A 19,763-nucleotide genomic window follows, 5' to 3' on the forward strand; every position below is an offset into this window, starting at 1 on the left:
GCAGAACTGGATTCTGAATTTACAAAGTCATCTTACTTCCTGTGTATTTCACTGGAGGGCCAGTGTGGGACATCACGAAACGCTTCTTACAGAAGTGCAGTGCCGCTGCTGTCAGGGCTGAGAAATGCTTCTGAGGTAGCCACTCTGAAACCCTTTATTTTCGGAACTCCCTTTGTATTTTCAAAAATGACTGAGGACTCCAAGGGCTTTTGCTTGGCTGCAACAGATCTACCAATATTTACATCATTAAAATGAAAACAGACACTTAAAAGTAACAAACTAATTACACGTTAAAAACAATCAGTGAGCAGAGTGGCACGCGTCCCACATGTATGGAAATTCCTCAGGCCTAGCAGAAGGCCGCCAGCTCTCCCACCGGCTTCCGCACGGCCTGCCGTGCGGCCTCGCTGCAGCACACAGAGAGAATCCAGCCCCACACAGCCGTGCAGCGGAGGGGATGGGAGTGTGAGGAGTCGATGAGCAGCTTCCGGGCACAGATGTGGCCACTGTTTCTGACATTACGCTCCAACTCAGAAAGTGGTGGTATCTCAAAGGTGACTTGCAGTGTGGAATCTGAAAACCCTGTCGTCATCTGTGATGTTTAGATCCGTTACTCTGTCCTGTACCATGAATGGACCTTCCACGCGCGGTGATTCTGTGACGTCCCACAGCGATCATCTGAAAACGCGAGCTGCCGAGGTACGCAGACCTTCACCGCGCCGACCCGTGTCAGTAGACGCATGGAAAAGTCACGTCTGTTGATCTCACTCCGAACTCATCAGAGAAGTCTCAGAGTGGGGGAGCTGTCAAGGTCATGGTGATGGATATTTTTCAAAATTCTCAGTTTTGCTTGAAAACTCAAATTTTATCACCGGCAACAAGGCATCAGTTGTTCTCGATGACAGTCTCACTTCTTTCTTGAGAAAACATCTACCAAATGCACAACTCTGCACAATCAGTGTCTGCCCACTCTACTTTGGAGAAAAACTGGTTCTCCATGAGAAACACGGCTACCTCCACACCTCAGCTGCCTAGCACGGTATTTCCGGTACTTGCTGCTCCTCCCACATTACAGCACTTCATCGAGGTCACTCTTCAGCACCCAGGCGTCTCCTTCCTGCGTGAGCACGGTGGTGCAGAGCGCCGTGCCGACCAGCCCGGCGTGGCCCCGCTGCCCAGGCGTGTGCCACGGTGACTGCGGCTTCGTCCGCCGTGCCGTCTGCAACAGGCCTGCAAATGTCAGCAGAAGGGACGAGACCCATGACGCGTGGACATGATTATGAAACGGATGTTGCTCTCACGGCCCTCGAGATGGAATTGAAGACCCAGAGGTCCAAGGAACACATTTCTTTGAAAAGTGCTGAAAAGGATATTTTTAGCCAGAGGCTCTCCACTGATCTGCTGGGGGATGTGCAGGACAGCTCGCAGCAATGAAGTGACCTAGGCTCCTGGGCAAACTTCTCTGGAGACTGTCATGTGGGAAAAAATTGGTTTTGAGTACGAAGAAGAAATCGGGAACATGTTTTTAATAATTAGCATGGTAGTTATAATGCTTTTGCCATTAAGTCTTATAACTAAGATTTTACTTTTTTTTTTTTTTAAAAGATTTTATTTATTTGAGAAACAGAGAGCGAGCGCACAAGCAGCAGGAGTGGCAGAGGGAGGAGCAGGGCCCCGCTGAGCGCAGCATTCCACGTGGGGCTCCGTCCCAGAACCCTGGGATCACAACCTGAGCTGAAGGCAGACGAAGCTTTTCATTTTGAATCTTGAATGTGGGAGAGAAAAATATTTCACTTTAAAATCTCATTAGGCTACATTAGGAGCTTTATTAGTACACAACACTCATTTTCAAAAGCCCAAGATCCTGCGTGATCTCAAGAAACTGAGGCGGAATTTGTTGTGCAAAGACAGCACAGCTGGCACTCTACAGCCTGAGGAGGCCCCAGAGCTCCTGCTCCACGGGGTGGAGGAAATGCCAGGACGCAACGCTGGGTGAGCGCCCTGGAGACAAGGGATCCGCTTGTTGATGGGTCAAATACAGTCCCGTAAAAGCAGAGTTTGCATCCACGGAACACGAGAAAAGGGAAAAACCACATCCAGACCAGATTCTGACTGGCAAGGGAGCCGAATAATTTGTGTATTCGTTTGTATTCATCAGGCATCTGTATATTTAACTAGTGTAGATGATTTTCTAGCCATGAAAACTCTTTAATCCACAGGTCGTCGACCTTCTCCTCCAAGTGTCAAAGAGCGAGTGTTTCAATCTGTGCAGCCTGCCTGACCCTGCCGCAGGCCCAGACCAGCCACAGACAAGAAACGCACGAAGCATGCAATTCATTCCGACAGAACTGATTACACGAGCAGGCAGTGGGTAAGGGGTTGCTGACCCATTTTCAAAGGCAGAACAATGTCTGATTACGGAGAAGAGCCTTTTAACAGCCACTTGGAAAACATTCTCAAAACCAGAAAAAAATGTCTTTGTATTCTAGAATAGGAAAAGCCTAACCTCATACTAGTTTCTAGAAATTAGCCAAATGAAAGTTCTTGAACATGCCACAGACTGAGATACAGGAGAACACAGAGCACGAGGTTCTTTCATTCTGCGGCGTGGGGGGTGCTGCAAGGTGCGGCGCTCACAGCAAAGGCACGTGGCCCCGGACTCGTCCCGCACTCCCACAAGGGCCCCGATGCAGGACCTCCCGCGGCCTTCACCACACCGCCGGGGAGTAGGGTTGTTACACCCTCGCGACACAGTGAGGACAGTGAGGCTGGCACCAGGCAGGGGGACTGCACAGTCATCAGAGGCCCTGTGAAGAGAGCCACGTGGCCCCCAGGCCGGAGAAACCAGCTTGGAGAGCTCTCCCACTCCCAGGCTTGGACCACTGTCCCGTGCTCCCGACGGGCTCTTAGCTCTCTCAGTTTTCCGTGGGTAGCTAAAGGTTTATGGTTGCTGTTTATCCAGGAGACACAGAGGCGTACTGGTTTTGTCACGTACTCACTCAAAGGAACACAGGGCGACAGCTGGCGTGGCCCTCCTCTGCGCCTCAGTGTCTCTACGTGTTCGGGAGGCCAGACTGGGGAGCCCTTCACCTCTAAAACTCTGAAAACTATGTCCGTCACCTGTAGTCACCTTAAATGTGTGATCATCTCTACTGTTACACAGTTGAAAATATGGACCATGAAAACACAAGCTTTCAGGCATCATTAAAAAAAAATAGGTACAAGATTTAAATAGTACTTTGTGCTAATAGGCCTCTGAACAGTTTTCAAAAAGAAAATGAAGAACTGTCAGTTTTTTACTATATTTTTAGCCCATCAATTAGCAGGTAAAGCCTATTACCTATTTACATTCGAAAACGTTCTAAACTGGATTATTCATGGCAAGTAAGCGACTGTGTGAAAACACCATTCTGTCAAAAGCAAAAGGTGTATAAAGAATTCTTAATCTCATGAGAGCATTTAGAGGCCACTCGCGTCCAAATGAGCAACAGGAAGGCGCTGGCCATGTCCCAGAGGCTGAAGTGTGGAGACGGTGGACAGGCAAGGCCTGGGGATGCTGCCAGCAGGTCTGAACTCCCAAGGGCAACGTGCCTGCAGCCCCCAAACCCAGAAGCCAGCCACGGACAGGAGACAGGCAGAGACTGTCTTTCGCCCAAACCCAACCCAAAAGGAATGGGGTTAAGTACAATTTGACTCACTTTAAAACAGAGCGAAATGTAAAGCATTGAGGGGCTGGTTTTAGTCCATCTGAGGTTCCCGTCCTGACTCGATCCTTGGCAAGGCCCCTGACAAGCAACGAAGGAGAGCCCTCCTCCACACCCGCTGTGCTCCCTGAAGTCTGGGGGTCGGGGGTGGGAGCCGAGGGGGAGGCTTTTAAGACCATATCTAATCTAAGGGCTGGAGCCAGAGCCCGGCCTACAGCTGAAATGCAAATTGGGGAGTGAGTGCACGTGAGGATAGCGTGCCCGGAAAAAGAGCAGGGGCAGGGGGCTGTGAGCACCGTTCCTAGGACCACCTGATGTGTGGCCGTGTCCCCGCACACAGCAGCTACCCACGCCACCCACTGACAGGAGGAGCAATGCCGGAGCTGGGGCTGGGGCCTTGGCTACCTTGGGCGGCGCTTCGTCGGACCCTCCGGAGTCCCAGGACACGGTGACCTGTCTTCTGGACTCCATCCTCATTCGCTCTTCCTGCTGGACCTTCTCCTCCTCCAGGATTGTGCTAGAGAGAGAACACAAGCTTTATGGGGAGCTGCCGGCCACAGCGAGCACACACCAGACGCCCCACTCATCTGAGGAGCCCCTACCCTCCAGCTAGAGGGTGACACTAGGGAAAGGGAGAGCAGACCACGTCTAACTGCATGCGTGATTCTCGAAGAGCCCCGGTCCCCAGGGCAAGCCCGTCCCCAGCACTGCTGTAGGGAAGGAGAGGACAGCGGGGAAGAGAGGAGAGCTCGGGGGGATCAAAGACAGGCGGGGGTGGGAGCGGGGCACGGGTACGATGCCTGTGCACCAAGTTGACTTCAAGCAGAACAGACCTGGCCTGAGAAGTCCCAGACAGGGCTTTGTCAAGCACAGCCAAGTGACAGGACGGGCTCCTCACATGCACACGGGCCCCCACATCCTGTGACATCAGCATGCTGGGGGACAAATTTGCAATCCGGCCAATACTCCCCCTCCCCTGCTCACTACCGTCTTCCTAGCTTCCAGCCTGGCCAGTGCTCTGTGTCCCCGGGCTAACGAGCCCTTGGGCAGCTGGGCCGCTGCTACTCACCACGGCCCGCAGCGCACAGGCTACCTGCCGCTCCCCCCGCCACCCCCACCGCCGCCTGTGCTCCGCTCCTCGGGGCTGCCCTGTTTCCTTAGCCTTGGCCGCCTGCCATCCCGCCAACCCCCCGGAAGGCAGCCGGAGCGGGCCCCCTGCCAGCTCCCCCCCACCCAGCCGCAGGACCCCAGAGGGGGGCGCCCGGGGGGCACCAGGTCCCCGCACCCCAGGTCCTCACCACTGCCGCCGCTCTCTCCCGCGCCCGCAGCCCCCGCTCGGCCTGGGGGAATGACGCTCATTCAGGGCTTCGAGGCTGCGGGCGGAGCGCCGGCAATAACCACCCAGAATTACTCATGAGGAGTGAGGTCAGCTGCAGCAGCCCCGCTCTAATCTGGGAATTTGCTCAACTGTTTGAGAAAGACATTCCTGGCTGGCTGGAGGCTGGAGCGGGCGGCTTCTCGCACTGGCGCACTCCCGCCATCACCCTGAAGTCAGACGAGGACGGGCAGATCACTTGGTGGCTGCTCTGAGTCAGCAAACCCTTACTACGGACCTCAGGGTAGTTCTGTTCTTTTTTTCTTTTAAAGGCACGGCAGGGTTTGCCTCGGGGATGCCGTGAGTGCTTTGAGAGGAAAGCTTTCAGCCAAAAGATTCTAATTCCTCCTGAAAATAGGATTCTGGTTTTCTTCGAGCGCCAGCTGGGCGAGCCTGGCTAAGAGAGGAACCCGGCACCTTGACAAGTTTGGGAGTCAGGGTCGCGCTCCAGCCTGGCAAGGGGTGTGCCAAGCCAGGATTGCTGGGGACCGGGCCCCGGGGCCGGGGATGGGGACTCGAGTCACTGTGCAGCAGTATCCGCTTGCCTTCTGCTCCCACTGGGCTGAGGGCTGCGACCCAACAGCCCACTCCCTCACACCCAGAGTTCCTGCAGACGCCGGAGCACGGCCGTGCACGCCAACCGTGACAGGCAATCAGGGAGCAAGGCCACAAGCAGCAGGGTCCACCTGCGGTGTGGCCAGCAGGAGCTGGCCCTAAGCCTACTGCACTGTCACCAGGCAAGGACTGCAGGCCACCTTCTCTGAGATGGACACCGGGTGCAGGAGTCCTGGCCTGAGAGAGGAGCTGCCCTGGGTAGTTTTTCTGCGCGCTGCTGTCATTGAGGCCCTAAATAACAGACACAGAATCTGAACTTCCAAACCTCTTATAGTATTAACTGAAAAATCCATGAAAATCAAGACAAGAAAAATCAAGGAATTTGTCTTTTTTTTTTTTTTCTCAACTTCTTAAATTAACTGAGGAACAGGCAAGCACTGAGAAGGCCAAGTGTGACACGTTCTTTAACGCGATGGGAACCGCATTCTAAGTAGGTCCCACTGAGGCAGCTTATTTCACAAGGGCTGCTGTGCGAAACCGGCCACCCGGATCTTCAGGTGACTGTTGCCCAGGAAAACTGTTGCCCAGAAGGTCCCATGAGGACCCTTGCCAAAGGTGACCCTCTCAGGCTTTGTCCGCCCTGGTTCTCCCACCCGCTGTCCCTTTCCCCTGCTCTCCGACCTACAGAAGTTACTGCCTGACCCCTTCCGGGTAGCCCTTCTGTCACAGAGCCACACGCGGCACTCCGCTGCCCCGTGGGTCTGACGCTGCCCGTGTTCTGCCACTGGCCGGCTGGGACCAGCTTCCCCGTCGGGTCACAGCGCGTGCACGTGACGGGTACCGCAACCTCTGTCCCCGAGCCTGCCCGCCGCACCCCTAGCAGAACAGTGGTAATGGGGAGGGGAGTACTCTGATCTCAGTGCTTGGTTCTCACACCAAAAATAACACGTCAAAATGCTTCTGAGAAGCCACCGTTTGCCGCTCAGAGTGGTCAGGAGTATAAATAACTCATAAAAGATCTGTTCTGACAATGGGAAGACTATGCCATAGATGGAGGCAGAAGGCATGGAGGGACATTTCTGAACTTGTCTCTTTAGAGCGGCTGGAGAACCCAGAGCAATAAACTGGAATGTGCAGAGGGTCAAGGAGGTCAAATTTAAACATACTTTCCCAAACTGCAAATATTTTTAGTAGCAATACATTCCATGTGAACGAGCCGGCCGCCTCGTGGGCGCTGGCAACGAGCCAGCTTCTCCAGGGATGGCGGTTTCTAGGTCTCAAGCTTACAAGCAGATGACCCGGTGCGAGCCGGGGCTTCTCCGTGAGACGCGGCCGAGAACACGCGTCACCCACCAGGCGCACCTACTGAGACGCGAGTGCGGAAAGCAGGGCTCCATGTAGCGTTTCTTCCCTTTCGCCTCCCTCGTGTCAACAGTCACCCAAGTCATGGACGCGGCGTACCAGGACGCAGAGCGGGGCAGGGGCTGCTGACTGCGCTCGGGGCCTGCCGCCCCTCCAGGGGAACCGCTCTCACGCCCTCCAGCAGCGAGCACGGAGAAGGCTGAGGAAATTTCCGTTCTGGAGCGACAAAGTGTGATTTCACCCCTGAGGTATTTTCATGGAGAGCAAGAAAGGGGTCTAAGAGGTTCCTCGTTCCCAGCACTGAGCTAAGACACAAAAACAAATCTTCAACCCAGACCAGCTTTAGAGTGGAAAAGGGCATCAGTCCCGGGCTGCTGACATCGAGCCATCCAAGCTGCGCGCAACAGGCGAGAAGGCGCACGTCTGCCGAATTCGGTGGGGCAGGCCACCCTGCCTATTCCGCATGCTCGCTTGTTCAGGGGTGGGAAGAACACGGTCCGCTCTACCCACGTCCAGGGTGGAAAAGAAAGCATGTGGGGAGAAAACAGTAAAGCTCTGGAGTAGATGTCACTTAGCAGCGTACTTTTACCTGACCTTTCGCCACCAGGAAACAGAGATTCTCTCCATCTCATTTCTGTAGTGTCTCCCCTATGAGTGGTGCACGACTGTTCTTTCCTCTGAAACTATGAACCATTTCATGGAAGCTTTTCTTAAAAGACTGGACTTTGATCACCTGAACATCATAAAACCAGCCTCAGCTACTGAGGCGAACGTGGAAAACATCCCGAGAAAGAGCAGCGAGAAAACGGGACGGAAGAAAGTCCAGAGGGAGAGAGCTCGCTTGGGCAAGTTCACGGGAATACCAGTTTTGAAACATGATCTCTCATAATTACCCAACATTGCCTCACCACGAAGGAATGGAATTGACCTTTTAACAAAAAGCCCCGCCTGGTATCTTTGCGGAAAACAAGTCTGGAGCCCTGAGATTCAGTTGCAGAGAGCGTATCTGTGAGAGGCTGACCCGCGGCTAAACGCAGAACCGTACGGTTACAGTGAATGCCTCTGCTCTTTCTCGCTGACAAACAGGCAGAGCCGACCGGACGTCTAGTTTCATGGATGCACTAAGACTGAATTTCTCTTCATGTATCTCAAATTGCCGGAGATAAGGCACTTTTGTTTGCTTGTGGCATTGTCCATCTCAAAAAAGTCACTTTTCAAAAATGTGAATCCTGCTAAAATCTTTCTTTAAAAATAGTGACTTCTTTCTATTTCTGGCAAGTCTGCATAGCAACTATTTGATGAACCCTCTTGCAGACAGCAACTATGGACAATGACATAAGAAGCAAGCCTTCTTATGATCGCACAGGAGAGAAACCCACAGAAGCTGGACCCTGAGCAGGGCTGGCATAAGTCCCATTTTTTGGGCGAGGGGCCCTGGATAAATCCCCATTTTTTAATGGCCATTTGCCAGACAGCAGTCTGCAGTTGTATAAAATCTCCCCAAATCTCTAGCAGAAGCTGGAGCCAGGCATGCACAGGACAGGCTCCATGCAGCCCGGCTAAGGTGAAGAGAACTGAATCAAGATGTGGGCTGGTGCCTACAGCATGGGGAGAGAATCTGTGCTTTAAGATCAGCCATGTTAACTGCCTGCTAAAACAATGCACCCATTCTTCAGAGGAACCGAACTGAATCCAGAGTTTCCACAATCCATCATTCACAAATGTCCAGGACATAATCTAAAATTACCGAATATAAAATAAACATGAAAACATGATCCATTCCGATGAGGAAAAGACCATGTAAAGGAGGCGATTCCAAAGATGGCTCAGAAGTTGGAACTGGCAGACAGGGGCTTGGAAGAGCTATTATATTCAAGGACATAGAGCAGAATCTGTTCATAACTAATGGAAATATAAGAAATGTTAGCAAGAAATAGGGAGTTTAAGAAAGAGACAAAGGAAAATTCTAAAATGAAGATTCTATGATGAAAAGTACAGCGTCTGAAATAAAATCTCCACAGGATTGGATGACGGGTCGGATGGGGAGGACAAAACACTTAGGGAACCTGAAGGCGAATCATTAGAATTATCCAATCTGAAGGACTTGGAGAAAAAGACTGGGGGGAAAAGAAAAAGAACAGGGTTCCTGGGACCTGAAGGACACTATCAAAAGGCTTAATGACAAGGAACTGGAATTGCAGAAGTGAGAAAATGGAGCAGATCAACACCCGACAGGCGGCTATGAGACACACAGTTACAGGTTCAGGAGCGACAGGGAACCCCAGGTATGATCAGTACAAAGACAAGTACACTCAGCACATCCCAGCTGACCGCTGACACCCACAGATTAAGACAGAACCACGCTAGCAGCCAGTAAGGAACGACAAAGCACGGATGGAGGACAAGGACTTGAAGGGCCAGTGACTTCTTACTAGCCACAACAGAGGTCAGCAGAAGAGCAGCTTTCAAGGCCCAAAAGGAGAAGATACAGGACCACTGTGAAGTCTGAACTCTGTTCCAGGGAAATTAAGTTCAGTGGGTTTTCAGAGAAGAACCCCCCCGAAATGAATGGAATTCACTACCGACAGATGAACACAGAGAATGCTCAAGAAGTTCTCTGGATGAATGGGAAATGGAACAGAAAAAGGCTCTTTAGGGAAGAACGAAGGGCACCGTGTAGGATTCAAGATGGAAGATTGTTTCTTTACTTTTTGTAAAGTACTACTTAAAACACACAAATCTTCATTGTGTGAGGTTACTAACATAGACGAATGTGACCTCTGGAGGATAAAGGACTGAGGTGGCAGCCAGGGGACCTTCCTGGCTGTGTGGGCCTGGCACACGGAAGCACAGGGCAGTCAGTAACTCAAAGCAGACGGGGACAAGTTAACCAAGCGTGCCCTGGTCTCCAGAGCAGCCGCTCAGTGGAGAATGCAAACGGTATTGCTAAATGCAGATTCGGGGCCCCGAGGGAGAAAGAGCTGTGGGAGGCGTCAGCATCCCCACGCCAAACTCTCCGCCAGGCACGCAAGGCCCGGCTAGGCTGGGGGTGCAGGCTTATTTGTAAGTGGTAGAAAGCCAGTGTTTCTCCGTCTGTGTCCTACGTCCCTCCACACAGCCACCCTGTCCCTCAGGGACCTGAAGTCAAGGGGGAGCCACGCACAGCCACTCGAGGCTGTTCCGCTCTCCCCTTACGTTTTTAGGGATAATAAATAACCCTGGAGACAAAGCTCAGTGAAGGGGAAGGAAGAGCTGCGGAGAAAAACCAACTGGTCAGAGAAAGAGAACTGAAGGGACGGGAATCTAGCGGCTGCCCGGTAAGTCCGAGGGTTTCCGCCTGGGCTCCAATCACGAAGAGTAAATACCCGGCGACAGACATGTCCACATCATGTGGTCAGAGGCACCTCTTTACAGGCAGGACAGGTGATGGGAGAACAGTGTAGGGGCAAATACAGGAGGCTGGGGCGGCCGGGTGGGGGCAGGGGGCACATCCCGAGGCCGACATGCAAGAAAGATCGCTGGTCTTGGAGGCAGGAGAAAGGGGCCCGAGGCCTTCTCTGTCGGCACAATCTAGGGCGAGTTACACGACTTTTCTGAGCCTCAGGCTCCTTCAGTGAAAAGGGTGGTAATAACTCATTCTTAAAAACTGTTATGAAGTCAAACAAGGTAATACACATGAAAATGATGTGTGAAGCCACGTGAGTGCAAAGGACTAATTCTTCTGAAATGTATGTGTAAGTTCCCTGGAAATCTATTCACACGAAACCAAACTGTGGGGCCCATGGCAAAGCCACGAACACCTATGTGCAGGCGGGAGCCAGGGATGGGTCAGAAGGATCCTCATGCCAACAGTTAAGACACAATTCCTAGTGGAAGGAATGCGGATGCTGTATTGAATTCCTATTAAATTTTAATTTACTCTTTACTTTTAATTACTGGTAAGGCTAAGAACCAAAAAACCCACAAAAAACCACAAAAACCTTTGAAGTTCAGATGCCGTGAATGTTTTTAATAAGTTTTTACTTAAAGTCTCTAAAAATTAATATAAGTGATCTCTACAACCAACAAACGTGACCCCGAGATCAAGAGCCGCGCGCCCTTCTGACTGCGCCCGCGAGGCACCCCCAGGTGCCACGAACGTTTGAAGACGTCTCTACGACTGACTGAGAAACGAATTCCTCTTCTAGAGGGTGTCTAGACCCAGCAGGCCAGCAAGGTGGAGGGAGATACTGGAATGATGACTCAGGAGGAATTCAGACACCACCTTTGAAAGGAATTTTGGAAGCAAATACAAACCACCTAAAAACTACACAGAGAAGCAGCACAAATAACTTATATCATCAATAAAACCCAGAGCCTTTAATTCAGAGTCCACATATTGGGATAAATAAAGAATCAGAAAGGATTCAAAAGACTTGTGCAAGATGCTCTTCACAGACTATAAATTTAACATCTGTGTCTCCATAACGTGTCTATAAAATGTCTTTACATCTTATATCTGGACGATGGGAGCTAACACTTTTGAATTCAAATAACCCCATTTTTCTTTAACAGCAACTAATAATGTTTCTGTACCCTAAGGCTGCAAGGTCCCTTCCGGATCTTCAGGAAAAGCTTTGTCGTTACCACTGCTAGAGCTGGAACCATGTGCACTAACTCCAAGCCACGTACATCATTTCATGTGGCCCTGAACACCAGACGGGGGGAGGGCTGTGGGACCGTGTGGGACCCTGCTCCTACAGGGAGGCGAAGTCACCTGGTCCAGGTCACACAGATTTCTTTTCACATTTTTTTTTTTAAGATTTTATTTATTTGACAGACAGAGATCACAAGTAGGCAGAGAGGCAGGCAGAGAGAGAGGAGGAAGCAGGCTCCTGCTGAGCAGAGAGCCCGATGCGGGGCTCGATCCCAGGACCCTGGGATCATGACCTGAGCTGAAGGCAGAGACTTTAACCCACTAATTCACATTTCTTTTTAAACTGTAACCTTCCCGACAACACCCATAACTCTCAACAGAAGGCTGAATTCCTACCTCAAGGGCTGTTGGCACTTTCCCAGGTTACACGCCGCACCCCCCCACCCCCAACTGCTGGCAGCCCAACCGAGACCAGTCTGTGTCCTGAGGGGCTCTGAAACTTCGGGGGAGGGTGAATGTGGAGATGTCATGTGAAAATGTGTCACCAATCTGGGGCTACAGCTGCTTCAAGCTCCGTCCTGACCCAGCAGATCTCCCAAAGGCCAGCTTTACTTGATAAAGTTAAAGAGCAAACACGACAATATTAGCCCAACCGACAAACAAACAACCTCCTGCCCCCAGGGCCCACACGGCAGACCCCACACACACGTGCTGGCCTCTGTCACCGCAGCCGAGCCTCATGGATGCACCCATGATAGCTCCCTACCGTGCCGGGCGCTCGGAAGGCCTGCAGTGGCTGAGTATGGCACACTCAGGAGGTCACAACACAACACGAGGGAACTGACAGCACGTCTGGCGTGGGTGAGGGCCTCTGTGCCTGTGCCAGACGTGTTGCCATTTTCCTCCAGGGACTTTCTCCACCTGATACTCAAAACAAACGTAAGAAAACCAGCTTCAGAAATTCCTTAGGATACTGGGTTTTTTCCCTTCCTTCTTTTCTCTTTTTAGCTAAGCAGTAACAACGTGCTCACCGTCGCAATCACAAGACAGAGCACGTAAGGACATCTAGCTGTGTCTTGGGTCCCGGCCCAGGGCGCGCCAGCCGACAGCTTGTCCTAGACATGGGGGCTCGCTGTGAGGTACAGTTCTGGGACCTCAGGCGAGTGGCCTGCGCTCAGAGTTTCAGTCTCCTTGTTTGAGAACGGATGGCGGCGCTCCCACCTACACATCCATGGCATGCGAGGGCTAAGACGAAGCAACGTGGGGAAGCGTGCGGCACAAGGTCTGGAACGGAAAGCGTGCAGTGAGCGCCGCTGGTTTTCCACGTGACAATAAGGCTGCCTGCGGAGGGCAGAGACCAGCTATCACCAGGTCTTCCGAAAAGCACAGTGGCAGAGACCAGCTGAAATCACGGAGCACCTTCCAAAGTGATACCGACTAGGTCGATGTTCTTCAGAACAGAAACGCTCGGGTGAACTATGACATTCTTCACCACTCACATTCTGTTCCCTAACCTTCAAATATGAACAGAGAGCTCAGAACCAAGGAGTAATTTCCAAAGGCTTAAAAACCACCATGGTTGGAACAACCGCGGCTCTTGTTCAGTGCTGGGAGTGGAGCTGGGGTACCGGCTCTGGAAACCCAGCAGGCCCGACGGATGCTCCCCCTGGGCATACCTGCGAGCTCCTAGAGACACAGCTAACCTCGGTTCCTGTAGCTACGTGCACCGAAAAGACACAGCAGGGGCCCTGACAGCTCCTAGCGGAAAGAATCTAAATTCCCACCAGGTGGATGACTCAGCTATGGGATATTCCCAAGCAGAACCCAAAGAGCCAGGAGAAAAACGTAGTTATCTGACACTGCAGATGACCTCAAGGCAAATGCTGAACGATATAAGCCACGAACAAAAGAGTGATGCCATTTACAGACAGCTTAAAAGCAGTCACCCTCGAAGGGCGAACAGTCAGTGGAAGGGGCACCTGGTGGGCTTCTGGAGCGACAGCAGGGCTGTGTTTGTGTCCTGCATACATACGGCTTACGTGCCTGGGTCCCGTTTGTGACAATCCAATGAGCGGTTCACTTCTTGGCATATATCCATGTTCACATCTTTGTAGGTCAATACAAAGTTTAAAAAGTATGGTATAAACTTTAAATTTAACTTTAAATTAGTTCATTTCCCTCATTTGTCTAAAAAGGGTTTAAGAAAGCACACGTCAGCTCGCCCTGCTTCCCTAGACCGAGGTGACAGGGACACCCTTCCTTGGCTCCTGGGAAGCCGACGCTGCAAAAGGGCAAGTACTGAAGCTGCGCACTGTGGCCTCCGCGGCACAGCGTCGACCGAAGAATTAACCGAATTAATCAGGGATTAAGAGATTTTTTTTCCTTCAAAAACCACCTGGGGCACTCTCACAACCTGTCAGTCCTCCAGGGCAAGCACGCCACGGCACACAGCGGGAGTCATTTTCCAGGGTGTCCCTACGGGGGGCCGCAGACGGTCCCCGGCCAGCCGGCCGCTCACCTCTTTGTGCCTCTCCGTGGATTCCCATCTCTGAATGAGTGGGATGCGAAGAGGACAGGCTTGGGGTCATGGAGACCGCCATGGGAGTCTGACCCAAGGGCTGTCTGACTCGCTGCGCAAGGCTCAACCCGAGAGCCACTTCTTGCAACTCAGTGAGAGACAAACACGGCCCACAGATGCGTGGGATCCCGTGGGGATCTGAGTCCCTTCGAATTATTTTTTTTTAAATAGACATGGAGAATGGGATTCAGGAAACACTTTTTCACTGACCTGGGGTAAAGACTATCTGAAACTCATTTGTTAAGCAATCTTTGATATGGTAAAGATTTTGTAAAACTTAATAAAAGAATCTAATGACTATGACACACTGTTACACATAAATGTCCAAGCAAGCTATTAGAGTCACATTTTACTGGCCTCTTTGGTAGCCATATTACATGTTTAAAATGCAAAGTCAGACTCCATTTCTGATGGAAACTGAAAAACACGGAACAAATTCACGCTCCGTGGCCTGCGCTACTGTGCAGAAGAGATGTAGTCGTGCGCGTGTGTGTGCGAAATCATTTTATTTGGTTCTAAAAATTTACCTTGGATAGTTTTTGGAACTACTTCACCCAAAGAAACAGTCCTTCAGTGAATACTGATGTGAGATCGCACCTGCTAAGCCGTAACTCGAGCGGCCGTGGGACCCCACTGTGCGCAGGCCTGTGGCCTGCGGGTGCGCGCGGCACCGAGGCGAGTATGACGATCCCTGCCCTCAAGGAGCCTCAGTCTAGTAGGGCTGAGACATACTAGACTGTGAGCTCCTCGAGGGCAGGAAAGGTGCTGTAGTCCTCTTGCCCCAGAGATCGGGCCCCAGGCTCAGCTCTTGTGCTGCTCACACTGTGGAAGGGGCTGAACGCGGGTGTGGCCACCTGGGGCAGCGCAGGGGGAGCACGACAAGAAGAGCCGAGTGCTTGGGAGACGCCGAGGGCAGAGGCTCATCGGCCATGGAACCGTGAAGGAGCCAGTGCTGAGAGCTGCCGAGAAAGAGGGGCCGGATTTCACCAGGCGGAGAAGGCGGCGTTCCAGGCCCAGGTGGTTAATGCAGCCATGGCGTGAGAAAGGGGTGGGATACGCCATCGGGCCGACTGGGGACTCTGGTCTACTCTGGAAGCTTCCAGCCAACAAGGGAGCCACTCGTCCCCAGTGATGGCTGAGAAGATCACGTAAGGGGCTGTGCTAGATGGATGGACGGTCCAGGCAGGGGAGCGGGGGAGGGTGTGCCAGGCGGCAGTGAGGCGATATGGTGGATGCAAAGGCCCCTCTGGAGCCTGTGGAAGGGGAAGGCCAGGGGCCGCCGGAGGCAAGGTAACAGACTGGCTTTAGCACGACCGTGACGCTCAGCAGCAATGCGGCCGCGGCTCTGGGTCTGTGAGAACAGGCGGGACGGAAGCTGAAGACAGACAGACGGGAGAGGGTAGCACGGCCCAGGAAGCAAACTGGGAGAAAGGAGGTGGCCCGGGACGGACACGTGGGCCGTACTCAGACCATGGAGGAGCGGCAGGTCGGGGGAGAAAGGAGGTGTCGGGGAGGCAGGCAGATGGCACCGGTGTCAGAGAGGGGAGGCATCTCAAGGGCAGAAGTGGCCACCTTCTGAGGAAAGATGAAGGAGGAACCAAGAAATGTAGGAGCAAAACATGAACTAAAGCACGTTCAAAATCCAGCTCCAGTAAGTGAGCGTGTGTCCCACTCGCTGTGCGGGGACGGAGGACCTGGAGACCCTTAGCTTGCAGAAAGCAGTCGGGAAACACCTGAAGGACGGTCAGGAGTGGACGGGAGCAGGCGGGCAGGCACGGCCCGGGGGACAGGCGCCGCTCACCGTGGGGTGATGGGACACGGGCCCATCTCCTTCAGGCGGTGAACGCTGGCGGCAGGACTGTGCTCGTTCACTGTGGACTCCACAGAACCTAACTCAGAAGCACGCGGGTGCTTAGCCGATGAGCCCTGACCGGGGAAGCCTCTCCACCTCTCCCTCCAGCCCTCGTTCCTCCGTGGAACACGCTCCTTGCCGGGCGCCCCTGCCAGCAAGCGGCGCTGCCTGAGCAGCCAGGCCCGTCGAGATCGACCGCGAGCACTGGGGGACCAGACAGGGCCAGAGGAGCCACTGGGGTCTTTTGGACTCTGATATTTGGTTAATTTTCTATGACAAAAGATGAAAATACACCAAATTTTAAAAATGTCACATAGAGTCAGGGAATCATGAAGATGACAGCGCACGCTACGCCATGGTGCTGGTTAAGGGATAAAATTTCCCATGGTATTTATCACACCAGAGCATCTTATCGATTACAGTTATAAGTCAGTCTGGACACCAACTCAACAACCGTTTGCTGAGCGTGTGTCAGACGTCTCCACCAAAGCCGCAGAAACGAGTGAGACACAGTGATGCTCCCGGAGAGCTCAGGGCCTGGCGGGGGACCCAGACGTACAAATGAGTAATTCTCCAGGCCGGGTGCACGGTCAGCTCCGCGCAGACATGCTGAGGGACTCAGTGCGCTAACAGGTCCCTGCGGGCTTCCTGTAGGGGACCGGGAGCTACCGGGTCTGGCCGTGGCTGGCACCAAGTAGGAGCCACGACATGGTAGCCGAACAGATCATGTAGATGTTTGCATGACAACAGACAGAAGCACTGAAAAGGTGCCAAAGAGTGGCTCTCTGTTTGGGGGCAGGGCTGACTAGGGCTGTCCCCTGAAGGAGGTGACATCTGAGCTGGATTCTGAAGACCACAGAGGTGGTTAGCAGGGGGCACAGCTAGTGGAAGGCGTCCCCGGGAGCGAAAACAGCACGTGGGAAATGCTGGGCCGTGCAGGGAGAAGCGTGAGCAGTTAGGAGCGCTGGCGATGGAGCAGGAGAGGGAGATGGAACTGGGTGGGCCACGAGGGACTAGGTTCTCACGCGGCTTGGAAGCCACGCCAAGTCAGAAGTCGACTTCCTAACGTGAAGTCGATTAAGATTTGACGACCCAATCTCCTGAGCATTCTAGCAAGGCATAAATCAACGCAAACCGATCAGTAAGTCATTCCATAGCCTTAGCCGTCCTGACAGAATGACCTCAAACACTCTGACTGCGTGGGAGAAGCCGCACGAGCCGAACCCCAGCCCCGGCCCTTGCTCCCCCCACTCCTACCTGAGCTGAGCTTTGAGCTCAGTGAACCGCGGCCGCCTGCTGGGGTCATAGGCCCAGCATTTCGTCATAAGGCTGTAGAGGGTCGGAGGGCAGTTTGGCGGCATCGGCAGCCTCTCCCCATTCTCAATCCGACCGATCACGTCGTTGTTCTTCACTCCTTGAAAGGGCTTCACGCCGTGCATCAGTATCTCCCACATACACACACCTGTGAAGTGGGGAGGAAAGCAGAGCCGTGAACTCGGTGGGAAGAGAAGCACGCCTGTGTTTCAGGAAAAACTGCACAGCTGGCACCAGAGGACCAGCTGTGTGACTTGGGGCAAATCAGGTAAATAAAGCAGTAGTCAGTGAATTCTGTTATAAATAAGAACAGCAGTATTAGCTTAATATGATCCAAATAAGGAAAATTATGTTATTTTCCAAAAAACGCCCAAGTTTTTCTAAGAGGTTTACTTCTCTAAAAATCCTGTATTAGAAGATGGCCCACCAGGGGCGCCTGGGTGCCTCAGTGGGTTAAGCCTCTGCCTTCAGCTCAGGTCACGACCTGAGGGTGATCTCAGGGTCCTGGGATCGAGCCCCGCATCAGGCTCTCTGCTCAGTGGGGAGCCTGCTTCTGCCTCTCTGCCTGCCTATGATCTCTGTCAAATAAATAAAATCTTAAAAAAAAAAAAAAAAAAAAAAAGATGCCCCACCAGGTACAGTGACCCTTCATGGCTTAACGAACCAGTTCAGAACAGGCCGGGTGAATTTGACCTTGGCCCCCCACTGCAGTCCAAGCTGCTGATGCATACGGCAGCTGGCCTGAGGCCTAACGAAGGAACATACTAAAATTTAAGCCTTTACCTTCAGAATGCTCAGACTCCTTTAGAGAGGCGGCCCGGGCCTGGCTAGGACGTGCTGGCCCTGTCAGCTGGCTCATGCACGAGTTGGTCGGGGGGTCCCTGTCCCCATAGGCAAACTCTGGATCCCCTGGGCTACAGTGGCCCTACCCACCGGCCCCTCACTCACACTCCACCCTCACAGACCGCAGAGGACAGTTCGTGTCCTCTAACAACCTCTGAAAGCCCACTTTTACAGTAAATGAGCGAACGGGGCCTAAGGCGGAGAATGGGGAACCGAGCAGGTGGGCTGGTGGGGACTGTGGGTGGCTCGCATGTCTTGTGGGCTGCTCTGGCGGCCCTGGCACCCCAGCACAAGCCACACACATGCCTTTGCTTATGCCAGCCTCGCCGCACTTAGTGTCCCTTCCTTCTCCTCCGCATGAGCGCTTCTCTTTCTATGCACGTGCCCTGATGGCCCAGGTGAGTCCCTGCTCGGCCTGCCCTCCCTGCTCACCGAGTCACGGGCTGGGCGAGCCCCTGCTCCACCCTGCCCTCCCTGCTCACCGAGTCACGGGCTGGCGGAGGCCCCTTGCTTCAGGGTCTTTGGCACCTACAGCAGGGCTGTGCCTCAAAGGAAACAAGGCACATTATCCTGCCCACGTGAACGACATTCTGATGTTTTCCGAATTCTAGTCACTCCATACTGAAGAGTATATGACCGAAGTAATGCCTTAGTTCTGCATTTCTCACCGGAAATTGTGACGTCGTTACTAACAACAGTGCCGGGCAGCATTAAGACTTTAGTAAAGACTTGAGCGCTGGGCAGCATAAGACTTTAGTAGGACTTGAGCGCCGGGCAGCGTAAGACTTTAGTAGGACTTGAGCACCGGGCAGCGTAAGACTTTCGAAATTTGCACATTATCCTTACACCTCACATTTCCTTAAACACTGTATTTTATCAAAACCAAGATGCCACTGATTATAAAATACAATATTGTTTATATAACCAAAAATGGAGGAAAATTCTACCACCTAAGTCACGGCACCATCCTGTTTCCTCTTGGAACTGTTTTATTCTTACCGATGAGCACTTCCAAACTCATTCAGACAAGGAAGCGACACAGGGATGAACGATACAAAGTCGACACGAGTGTGGGTAAGGAAGCCACGTAAGACACGTCCCCAACTCACACCGACTACAAAATGCCACCAGTTCCAGAGAAGTGACAGCGTGAGAAATGGGCATCTTAGAATCTTGGCAAGCTCAAGTCCCCTTGCCAGGATGAACAAGCGGCTCTCTGGGTCACACAGCCGGCGAGTGAGGTCCTGGGAGGTGACGCCACAGCAAGCGGACCCCAGAGCTCTTTCTAAGCCCTGTCACACTATTTGCTGCTCTCCTTCTCTCTCCTGTTATCACTCAGGGCACTAGAGGAGACCGACAGCAAGTACACAGAAGAAAAAAGAAGAACGTGTACTTGATGTGTATCAAGTTATTTTTAATTACGGGGGAAAGGTACATAACCCTGTCCGGGCATCTCCTCCGAAGTAGTTCAAAATCTAGGGAGAAAGCACGCACACAGGGCCGCGCACAAGATCCACGTGTGAGCGTTAGGGCAGAGAGCGGAA

The 19,763-nt window shown here is 52.7% G+C and overlaps 1 protein-coding gene across 12 annotated transcripts in view; it reads right to left on the reverse strand.

The window, feature by feature from the left end:
- The window catches only part of PTK2 (protein tyrosine kinase 2), a 247,182-nt gene that overhangs the window by 32,185 nt on the left and 195,234 nt on the right, over positions 1-19,763 (reverse strand). For 11 of the 12 annotated variants that reach the window (XM_059395226.1, XM_059395223.1, XM_059395224.1 and 8 more), the window contains 2 exons: positions 17,320-17,524; positions 4,110-4,221 (listed from right to left, as the gene is read on the reverse strand). In XM_059395226.1, coding sequence (XP_059251209.1) covers positions 4,110-4,221; positions 17,320-17,524 — 317 coding nt within the window. Of the gene's footprint in view, positions 1-4,109; positions 4,222-5,002; positions 5,101-17,319; positions 17,525-19,763 lie in introns of those variants that run through there. The other variant, XM_059395228.1, reaches the window with a different exon arrangement.

Source organism: Mustela nigripes, chromosome 3 (genome assembly GCF_022355385.1).
Source record: "Mustela nigripes isolate SB6536 chromosome 3, MUSNIG.SB6536, whole genome shotgun sequence".
Taxonomy (NCBI): domain Eukaryota; kingdom Metazoa; phylum Chordata; class Mammalia; order Carnivora; family Mustelidae; genus Mustela; species Mustela nigripes.